General features: G+C 38.4%; 1 protein-coding gene across 4 annotated transcripts in view; it reads right to left on the bottom strand.

The window, feature by feature from the left end:
* The window catches only part of ANKRD31 (ankyrin repeat domain 31), a 174,280-nt gene that overhangs the window by 73,134 nt on the left and 89,127 nt on the right, over positions 1 to 12,019 (bottom strand). For all 4 annotated transcript variants that reach the window (XM_070234674.1, XM_023618164.2, XM_023618167.2 and 1 more), the window contains exon 10: positions 1,593 to 1,748. In XM_070234674.1, the coding sequence (XP_070090775.1) occupies positions 1,593 to 1,748 (156 nt within the window). The remainder of the gene's footprint in view (positions 1 to 1,592; positions 1,749 to 12,019) is intronic.

Below are 12,019 nucleotides of genomic sequence, written 5' to 3'. Positions count from 1 at the left end.
TTTTGGATTGTATCACAAAATGAACGTATTTAAGCCTTTCTAGTAGACATCATTTGTTTGTTTTCGCAGCATCTGGCACACAGGAGGCATACTGGACAAACTCACTACAGGGAATTGACATGTTCCATGGAGGTCATACACCTCTTGCCAGTAGTTCCTGAACTTTAATGAGAATAAAAATCACCTAGGGGAACTTGTTAAAAGGCATATTTCCAGGTATTAACCTACAGATTTTGACTGTGCTTGTGAATGTGTATGAGTGTGTGTTTTGGAGGGTGAAGTAAAAGCCTACATTTTAAATAAACACCATAGGTGACTCTTAGGAAAATGGCTTGTAGATGACCCTCTGGAAACACTACCCTTGACAATTCTGTGAGAGGTGGTAGCCAGAAGTAAAGACCAGAGCTAAGACGCAAAGTGAGAAGGAAAAGTAGAGAACAAGAGAGCTCACAAAGCCTAGAAAGCCATCTGGTCAGGCTAAAGAACTCATGAAGGTCACAGACGTACCTGGGGCAGTGAGGAGAAGGTGTACAGTAACCGCCCAAAGACAGCAGAGAACAGCCACCGAGCATGTTAACGACGGCACAGAGCAAAGGGGCTAACGAAAAGAAACGTGTTAAGAGATGCTTGGGAAATTCCTAAAGTCAAGTTAGCACATGTAGAGCTACTCCTGAACTTAAGCAGCATAGAGAGACTAACAGAAAGAGCCACATATTTGTCGAAATCAAGGGAGCAAGTGCTTTGGCCAGCAAATAGGGATCCGTGGTTGAGGATTACAGGACCATGACCTAGGTATGAGATTTAGAGTAACGGCCTGTTAAAACCCTGCTTGTAGTATAAACCTAGGCTAAAGTAAGTCCTGGGGTGCACTCGTAATCACTCTGTGCACCAGAAGACTTTTTGCACTATTTCATAAACTGAGAAAGTCTAGAAACAATAGTACAGTATGGACACGTGAAAGCACTATCCAGGCTGGCCCAGTGCTGCTCAGTGCCTTAGTACTGAAGTGCCTTTAAGGAATCATTCCTCTCCAGGAGAACATGTCAGGTTCTGCCCACAAGGAAGACTGTACCAGAGATCCAGCCTTCCAGAAAAACTGTTCTTTCTGAGCACCTTGTCCCCTCTACCTCATACTCTCTCTTCCCTCCATTTCCCTGGTCATCACCCCTGCTGTACACCCAGCATTTTATTATCAATTTCCCCTATAGCTCAGTGTACCATCAGCTTCTTTTAGCCTTTGACCTCACTTCTTTCCACTCAAAGTTGAATCTCATGGTAACAATGCTCACTCAAAGGCAACAAGTCAGCCCCAGAAACCCCATCCTTCTGTGTAATGCCACTGGGCCCCAGGCAGGCATGTTCTTTGAAGGTGAAATATAATGCTCTTTCTCTTCTCCCGCTCCCCTGCCCGCCCGCACCTTCCCACTGCCCTGGGTGATGATGGTGAAGAGGTACCCAAGCAGGAAAATTCCATGGAAGTTTTCTGTTTGAGACCTGCCTTAGGCCCACTTTGCCATACTTTCACAGGAGTGACGTAGTGATGAAATCACAAACCACTCTCAAGATGACTGTGGACGGTAACCCCAACCTACCAGCATAACTTGGTTGATTAACATTTCCACCTTTTTTTATACAGTAATGAACAAGATCAGCATCATTATGCAGAGCAGCCTTATACAGCAAGTTCTCTCCAAAAACGTTTCTTCGGTTAATGCTAGAACGAGATAGTTTATTCATCTTCATTTTTTCTGAAACAACAGAATAAGCAAAAGAAAATTGAAAAATAATAATCCTTATTTGAACATCAGGAGGAATAGAGGTAACAGGGTGAATCTAGTCAACATTCTAGAATAGAGGTATATTATATTACGAAAGAGTATTTCATCCACTAACCAAACTATAAGGGGGTGAAAGAGATAAATGTCATTAGTTTGAAAATATTTGTAATAAATTATAAATCATTTAAGCCGTTTATATTGATTGAAACCCCACAAAAGGTGTATATATGAGAAGACTAACAGATTATTTTCTTAAAAGTTCTGGTGAAAAAGATTATTTAAATCTAGAATTAGATGTTATCAAACCTAACCAAATGTTGTAATACCAAACTATATTATAAAACCATGAGGAGAAAATCTCAGAGGTTTATAAAATACAAAAATTAATCCCAGTAAGACCCAGAAAAAAGAGTGCTAAATTTTTTCTTTGCTAAAAATAACTGTCATGAAATTAAAGAACTATGATTTTGATCTGTACCATCATTTTAATTTCCTAAGCAAACAAATATACAATTAAAATATTTTTCCAGTTTATGCATATCAAGTATCATTTCTCCACTGTGCCTCCTAAAATACTGAAATGCCTCATTTAGATACTCCAAATCTTGTCAATTTTCGTGGATAACACTCTTGTGGTTTTCCTGAAATTCCTGCATTTCCAAACTATATCATTTTGATGATCGCTTTGCCAATTCTGATCTAGCTAATGTGCCCCATCCTGAAACCTCACAAAGGTAAATGAGTACTGTAGCAGGCTTCTTAATGGACCACAATCTAACTGTTTTGCCTTTTATTTGACTCCCTCCATTCAGTCCCAATGTAAGACAAATCAACTGCTGAACATTTCAGTCTTCCTTCCCCCACCCGGACTACAAAGCATTCTGCTTTCACCAGATAAACTGTATGCTTCCCAAAATTAGTACTCCCAGATTTGTCACTGCCATTTCTACTTGCTATTAATCATGTGATTTATTAAAAATAATAACTTATGAAGAATACAAACATTTTCAATGAAGACTAAGTTGCAGAAGACATTCACTTCCAATCATGACTAAAAAACTGCTGTGACTTGCCCTCCCATTGTAAACACCTAGAAAAATAGATGAAATATATGGGGGGAGGGAATCCCTATATTCAGACATTGGATAACAGGCAGTTGAGCTCTCTGGCTCCCCTGAGTGAAGAGAAACAATGAAGTGAGCCTCAAGACCCCTCCAGCTTCTTGTCTGGAGGCACTCTGCACAGTACAGCACAAGCACAGCAAGGGGATCCTGCTGAGCTGAGGAGACGGAGGTCACAGTTTGGGGAGGCTGGGGTGGCTAGAATTGGCAGGGCAGGGCACCAGAGATGAGAGAGTTGAGAAAAGGTACCAGAAGTCTATAAAAGCGGCTCCTTGAGTTGTTATCTGATTACTAAACTGCTCATGTGTAGAGTGAGTCTTCATGAGGCTGGGCAAGGACAACTACCTAGGAACCATCAATGAACAACTGTCCAGGGTCACACAGAGCTAGGAGACATTCCCACTCCCGCCATCCTGAGGCGAGAGACCTTGCTGAATATTTAGTAGAGACCCTTGATGGGTTATGTCTTAGTAGCAAGGCTAAACCAGTTCTAGAGTAAAACCTACACCAAATCTACCTAACGAGGGTTTTAAAAAGTGTTGAAATGATCAAGCTGATCTTCAAGTAACTTGTCCACCCAAACAAAATTTAACACTCTCAAAATAGAGATACTCTATAACACTTTGTTACACAAGGATATCCAGTTCTTCTCCACTGCAAAGGCATTATGCCTTTGTCAGAACTCAGGGTCTATTTCTGAACTCCCTTTGGTTCCATTGACCTATTTCCCTGTCTTGATGCCAATGTCATGCTGTTTTGATTACAATACCGATGTAAAAATTCTTGAAATCAGGTAGTGTTAGCCCTCTAACTTTGTTCTTTTTCAGAGTCACTTTACTACTCTAGGTCCTTTGCATTCCATGTGAATGTTAGAACCAGCTGATGAATTCCTACAAAATACCCTACAGAGATTTTGTTTGGGACTGTGTAGAATCCATGCGTGTACTGACCAGAAATAACATCTTAACAATATCGAATCTTCTGACTGATGAATAAGCCATATCTCTTCATTTCTCTCCATCAAATTTTCTTTGATTTCTCTGAACAATGTTTTATAGGTTTCAGTATACCTGTCTTTTATATCTTTTATCAAATTTATCCCTAAGTAGTTCATATTTTTTGATACTATGTATCAAATTTTGCTAATTGTTTGGTTTTCAAATTTCACTAATTGTTACTAGAATATAGAAATATAACTAACGTTTGTATATTGATCTTGTATCCTGCAACTACGCTAAGCTCACTTATAGCTGTTCATATTGCAGATTGCATCAGATTTTCTACATACGTGATTATGTCATTTGTGCCTAAAGACAATTCTACTACTTCTTTTCCAATATGGATGCCTTTTATTTGTTTCTCTTACTGACGGGCTGGCTAGGATCTCCAGTACAACGTTCAAGAACAGTGGTGCGAGCAGACGTCCCTGCCTCATTTCTGACCTTAGGGGGACGCATTCAGTCTTCCTCCATTAGGCATGACAGCTGTGGATTTTTTGCAGATGCCTTTTGTCAGGCGGACAAAGTTCCCCTCCATTCCTAGCTTGCTGAAGAGTCTTCACCAGTATTGGATGTTAGGTTGTTGTCAAATGCTTTCTCTGCATCTATTGAGATAATCACATGGTTTTTCTTTTTTGGCTTGTTAATATAATGAATTACCATGATTGATTTTCAAAATGCAAAACCAACTTGCGTTCCAAAGATAAACTCACTTAGTCATGATATATCATATAATGTTGTATTTGATTTGCCAAAATTTTGTTTAGATTTTTGCACCTATGTTCATGAAGAATATTGATCCGTAGTCTCCCATTCTCGTAACATCTTTGGATTTTGCTATCAGTTGAATGGTGGCCTCACAGAATGAGTTGGGAAGTATTCCTTATCTTCAATTTTTTGAAAGAGTTTGTGAAGAGTTTGCATTATTTCTTCCTTAAATGTTTGGAAGAATTTACCATTGAAAGTGTTATAGACTGAATTACCTCCCCTCAAAAGTCATATGTTGAAGCCCTTAATACAATAGGATTCATATCCTTATTAAAAAAAAAAAAAAGGGGCAGACACACCAGAGCTCTCTGCACACGCAGGAAGGACACTGTGAGAAGGCAGCTGTCTACAAGCCAGGAAGAGAGGTCTTACTAGAAACTGAATTTTCCAGCACCTTGATCTTGGACTTCTAGGCTCCAGGACTGTGAGAACATAAATTTCCATTGTTTAAGCCATCTGGTTTGTCGTATTTAGTTATGGTAGCCCTAGCGGACTAACACAGAGGCATCTGGGCCTTGAGGTTTTTCATTTATTGATTTGTTTTTTGGTGGGAAAGTTTTTAACTGCAAACGCAATTTATTTAACAGATATGTCATTAGTGTGTTGCCCATTTCTTTCTAATAATTTGTGTCTTTCAAAGAATTTGTCCACTTCATCTAAGTTGTTAAATGTATTGGCAAAAAGTTGTTCATAATATTCTCTTATTATCCTTTTCATATCTGTAGACTATGTCATGATGTCACCTCTCGTTTCTGATATTGGTAATTTGTCTTTTCTTTTTTTTCCCGATCAGTTTGGCTAACGGTTTATCAATTTAATCGATCTTCTCAAAGAACCAGCTGTTGAGTCCATTGATTTTCTCTATTATTTTTCTGTTTTCTATTTCCTTGATTTCTGCTTTATCACTGCTATCTTCTTTACTACTTCCTTTCTTCTGTTTACTCTGGATTTCATTCACTCTTCTTTTTCTAGTTTCTTAAGGTAGAAGCTGATGTCATTGATTTGAGCATGTTCTTCATTTCTAACACAAGCATTAATACTGTACCCGCCCCAACAATGACTCTTTTCATGACATTCCAAAATATTGCTACATTGCGTTTTCATTTTATTTTAGTTAAAAATACTTTCAAATTTCCCTTTCATTTTCTTCTTTGATCCATGGGTTATTTAAAAGTGTGCTATTTAATTTCCAAATATTTCAAGATTTTACAGAGATCTTTCTGCTACTGATTTCTGATTTAACTCCACTGGTATCAGAGAATATACTATTTATAACTTTAATCCTTTCAAATTTATTGAGACTTGTTTTATGGCCCAGCATATAAACGATCTTGATGAATATTCTGTATTTGAAAAGAATGTGGGATCTTCTATTATTAGGTGAGAAGTTCTATACATGTCAAATAGGTCAAGTTGGTTGATAGTGCTGTTTAAATACTCTATATCCCTACTGATATTCTGTTTATTTGGGTTACTATAATAAGTTATCAATCATTGAAAGAGTGGTAGTGAAATCTCTCATTGTAATTGTGGATTTGTCTATTTCTCCTTGAAGTTTTATCAGTTTTTGCTCCACGTAGTTTGAAACTCTGCTACTAAGAGAATAACTATTTAGAATTATTATGTACTCTTGATGGAGTGATGCCCACATCATTATAAAATAACTTTCTTTATCCCTAATATTCTTTGTTCTGAAATCTACTGTCTGACATTAATGATGCATTATATATTAGTACATAGTGACTCCAGCTTTCTTTTGATTGGTATGGTAGGATAAATAATGGTCCTCCAAAAATGTTCACATCCTAATCCCCATAACCTGAGAATGTTACCTTATATAGGAAAAGGGACTTTACAGATGAGATTAAGTTAAGAATTTTGGGAAGGGAAGATTACCCTGGATTATCTGTGTGAGCCCTAAATATAATCACAAGAATCTTTGTAAGACGGAAGAAAGATCAAAAGGGGAGAAGGCACTGTGACAAAAGAAGCAGAGACTGGACTGATGTGGCCAGGAGCAAGGGAATGCTACAGCCCTGAGAAGCTGGAAGAGGTAAGAAACAGATTTTCCCCTAGGGCCTACAGAAGGAACCATCCCTGCTGACACCTTGATTTTAACCCTTTAACACTCATCTGGATTTCTGACCTCAGGACTGTAGGAGAATAAATTTGTGTTAATTCACTAAATTTGTGGTAAATTGTTACCATAATAGGAAACTAATAAAACTGATGTTAGCTAAGCATATTTTCCCCCCACTCTTCTAGTTTTAACCTACTTATGTCTTTATATTTCAAATGTGTTTCTTAAGTCAGCATTATAGTTGGGTCTTGCTTTTTCATCCAACCTTACAATCTCTGCCTTTTAATTGGGGATGTCTTGCCCATTTACATTTAATGTGATTGCTGATATGCTAGAGTTTGAGTGTATCATCTTGCTGTTTGTTTTCACTTTTTCCCATCTGTTCTTTGTTCCCTTTTCCCTCTTCTTTTACCTTCTTTTCGATTAACTCTCAATATTTTTTTTAACATTTTTTTTTTAAGATTTTATTTTTTTCCTTTTTCTCCCCAAAGCCCCCCAGTACATAGTTGTGTAGTCTTCGTTGTGGGTCCTTCTAGTTGTGGCATGTGGGACGCTGCCTCAGCGTGGTTTGATGAGCAGTGCCATGTCTGCACCCAGGATTCGAACCAACGAAACACTGGGCCGCCTGCAGCGCAGCACAGCGCACGAACTTAACCACTCGGCCATGGGGCCAGCCTAACTCTCAATATTTTTTGTAATTCCATTTTGTCTTCTTTGTTGACTTATTAGCTATAACTTATCTATTATAATAGTTCCCTTGGGCTTTATAGTACACACATTTAACTTATCACATTCTACCTTCAAACAGTATCCTCATTTAAATTTTACAATAGTATACTTCCATTTGTCCCCTCATGGCCTTTTTGTTGTTACTGTTATGCATCTTACTTTCACGTGTTAAAAATCTCATAATCCATCGTTGTTACTTTTGTTTAAACAGTCAATTATCCTTTAAAAACTGATTAATAAGAAAAAAATCTTGTATTTTTATCCATATTGTTACCATTTCCAATGATCCTCATTCCTTTGCAGATTTCCATCTAATACTGTTTTTCTGCCTGAAGAATGTCCTTTGACATTTCCTATAATATGGATCTGCTGGTGATGAGTTCTTTCTACTTTTGTATGTCTGAAATTTTGTTTCACCTTGATTTTTGAAAGATATTGTGCTGAGTACAGAATCCTAGGTTCTAGTTAACAGAATTCTAACTATAGAATTTCTTCCAGTACTTTAAAGCTGCTGCTCCACTATCTTCTTGATTACATTGTTTCCAGGAAGAAATTTGATGTCATCCTTATCTCTATTCTTCTGTACATAACATGCCTTTTTTTTGTATCAGCACATATATATTTTTTCGATTTCTTAAATGACTATTACTTCATTGGTTATAATTTACTAATTATTCACCTAGTTTAGATCTTTTCTAGTCATTTTATTACTATAAACAATGCTATAATGAACATCCTTATAAAAATTTCTTTACATATTTAAGCAAGTATAGCTATAGAATAAATCCTTTTTAAGTAGAATTGCTGATTCAAAAGAACTGTGACTTAAAATTCTAATGAATGTAAATAAACTGCCCTGTAAAAAGAGAGAATAAACTTATACTATTACCAACAACATTTGAGAAAGCTTACTTTTTCCACATTCTTGCCACTGGGAATTCTCAAATATTTAAATATTTGGCATTCTCTTAGGTGAAAGTTATACTTCTTAATTTGCATTTCTTTAATCATGAGTGAGATGTTAATCTTTTCAGGTATACATATTTAATTTTTATTTCTTTTTCTGTGAACTGCTTGTTCTTGTTCTTGACCATTTTTTTCCCCTTACTGTTTTATAAGAGCTTTGAATGCTAATACAATTAACCCCTTGCCATGTGTTACTAATATTTTTTTTGTGTTTGATGTTTGGTTTTCTTTAGGGTATTCTCCATACAATTTTTTTAAAGTATGTAGTCAATTTTATCATTCTTTTCCCTCCTAGCTTCTGGGTTTGAATCATTCTTTAAAAAGCCTTTTTCCACTCCAAGATTATAAAAAGATTCCTGTATGTTTTCTCTTAGAACATGTTTTTTCCAGTCAAATCTTTGGCCAAACTGGAATTAAGTTTAGTATAAGGAGTGCTGTAGGGGTCCCATTTTGTTTTTCACTATTTATTGCTTAGTCCTTTTTGCTACCAATTTGAGAGGCCACCTTTATCACATACCTGCCCCATATTCCCATTGTATCTTGCTTCTCCATCTAAACTCTTTATTCTGTTACACTGATTTATCCTGTGCCAGTACCAAGTGATTTTAACTTCTATGGCTTTCTAATTGCTTTCATATTATGCAGAGGAGGTTCCTGCCTCTCCACTCTCCCTTGGCTCTTTTGGGCTAGTCTTTCATATTTACTTTTCTAGCTGAAATTTAGTATCATTTTATAACATACTCATAGCTAACCCTCCAGCCCTATAAAGCAAAACAAAATAAAACAAAACAATTAACAAACAAAAATCTGTTTTTGAGCTCTTATGCATTTATAGAATAATTTAGGGAGAAGTAAGTTTCTTATAACACTGAATCTTTATGATAAAGTATAAGGTTCTTCTTTCCATTTATTCAAGTCTTTTTTTTTTTATGTCCCTCAGCAGAATTTTTAAACTCTCTTTTCATAGGTATGGCACATTTCTTATTAGGTATGTAAGTAAGTATTTTCTCTCTTTTGTAACTATTATAAATGGGCTCTTCTCTTATATTTTCCAACTGGGTAATACTTATATATGAAAGGTATTTCTTTTTGTCTTCTTTTGGTTTATTGAAATTTTTTTAACTTTTTAGTTGGAAATAATTTCAGACTTACAAAAAAGTTATAAAAGCAGAAGAAAGGATTCACCCATTGTTAACATTTTGCCCACTTTAAATCATTCTATCTTCCTCTTTATATACAGACACACACACTCAGGCACATACATACATAAAGAATATCTTGTATATACCATGCCCCTTTTCTCACTAACACTTAAATGTATTTTTTCTGGAAACAAGGGCATTCTCCTGTGCAACCAAATTATTAAATTCAGAAAGTTAACATGAATATAATGTTATTATTTAATTTATAGTAATTATTTCAATTTTGCCAATTGTCCCACTATCATTTTTTAACCAGTCTTTCTAGATTGTTATTGTTTCTGAAAGTTTTAAAATTTATTCTTTTGGGTTTTATAGACACATAGAAATAACATCTAAGAATAATAATTTTGCCTTCTCCTTTCCTATATTTATTCATCTTGGTATGATTTCTCAAAGCCCTAAGCTATGCTGGTCACACCACAAACAGGACAAACATCTAAACTTGAAAAAAGTTCTGTAACTATTCTCTCCAAAGTATAATATAGAAAAAATACCAGTCTATGAGCCAGAAGTTCAGGATCAAGTCCTAGTTATGCTACTAATGAGCTGTGCAATGCTGGGAAAAATCCTTAACCCCTCTAAACTTCCTCATCAGTAAAACAAGAAAGTTGAGAGAGAGAATCTCTAAATTCCTTTTAGTATCAGAATTCTGTTTCTGTAAATTATTTACTTAAAGAATTAACGACAGACAGTGATGTCAGCATCATGGCGGAGTGAGCACTCTCCTTGAGCTCTCCCCTCTAAAGCACAACCAAAAGGCTATTCATATTCCAATAGAAGACATTCACACAACACAAAAGACGTCTGAGAGACCCACGCAGCCATACATATGAAGGCAGTGGGGCTGGATCCTCTGGAGGAAGTAGAAGCTGTTAAGGGGGACTTTTCTCCTCCCAACAGCAGCCAGCAACCTCGGGACAGTGCACGGCTCTGAGAGGAAAGGGGGAAGGGGCACCTCTCTTCAGGAACACCATTGCTTTCCGAGTTCCCTCACAGCCCAAGGGAAAGCCCCACACACAGAGGAGACTGAGCTGTTGTGGGGGTGTCTCCATCAAACTAGCACCCCAGGAGAGTAGCTGATGAGGGCCCAAGGAGAACGCTGGGATCACACAGAAGAAAGAGAGTGCCCCTGCCCCCCCAGCACTCCTGCCCTGCAATGGCCCAGAGTGCCACACAGAGAGAGAGGTGGTGGTTAGGAAAGGTGCGCAGGTGTAAGAAGACACCCCTTCCCCCATCTGGCACTCCAGCCCTGTGATCGCCCAGAGTGCTGTGCAGAGAGAGAGGTGGCAGCTGGGAGAGATGGACAGATGTAAGAAGGTGCCCCTTGCCGCACCCAGCACTCCAGTCCTGCGATGGCCCAGAGTGCCGTGCGGAGAGAGAGGCGGTGGTGGGGGGATGAGCACAGGTCTCTATGATTGCCCAGAGTGCAGTGTGGAGAGAGAGAGAGGCAGCAGCTGGGAAAGGTGCGCAGGTGTAAGAGGGCACCCCTGCCCCCACCCAGCATTCCAGCCCTGTGATCGCCCAGAGTGCCGTGCAGAGAGAGAGGTGGCAACTGGGGGAAGAGCACAGGTCTCTGTGATTGCCCAGAGTGCCATGCGGAGAGAGAGGCGGCGGCTGAGAGAGGTGCACAGGTCTAAGAGGGCGCCCCCTTCCCCCACCCAGCACTCCAGCCCTGCAATCACCCAGAGCTCCACACAGAGGGAAAAGCAGAGGCTGGGGGAAGCACAGGTGAAAGAAAGCACCCCTCCCTCTGCCTGGCGCTCCAGATCTGCCATTGGTCAGAGGATCGCACAAAGAGAAAAGGAGTCAGCAGCTGGAGCTGGGGCGCCTTGGATTGTACTGGGCCCAGAATACACAGTGCCTGATCCCCACCCAATGGTGGCAGGTGGAAGGTGTGGTCAGATAACAACCATGTGAAGGCAAAAATCCATGCCCTCAAGGCATATGAAAAAGCATATTAAATCTCCAGACCAGAAGGAAAGTGACAAGTACCAAGAAGACACAGAAATAACCTAAATGACAGCTGACATGATGGAGGACCAAATTAGCAACTTAGAGGACAGTAATATAGAAATGCTTCAGAGGGAGAAGAGAGAACTAAGACTAAAAAGTAATGAAGAAACTCTCAGAGAAACATCTGACTCAATTAGGAAATACAACATAAGGATTATAGCTATTCCAGAGGGAGAAGGGAAGGAGAATCGAGCAGAAAGCTTGTTCAAAGAAATAATAGCAGAGAACTTTCCAAACCTGGAGAAAGAGGTAGAAATACAAGTGAATGAAGACAACAGATCTCCTGATTACATCAATGTAAAAAGACCTACTGCAAGGCATAGAGCAGTAAAGCTGGCAAAAGTCAATGACAAAGAAAATATAC

This window comes from Equus caballus, chromosome 14 (genome assembly GCF_041296265.1).
Source record: "Equus caballus isolate H_3958 breed thoroughbred chromosome 14, TB-T2T, whole genome shotgun sequence".
NCBI lineage: Eukaryota > Metazoa > Chordata > Mammalia > Perissodactyla > Equidae > Equus > Equus caballus.
Note: the sequence above shows the minus strand (reverse complement) of the source record. Positions and strands in the feature narration are given on the sequence as shown.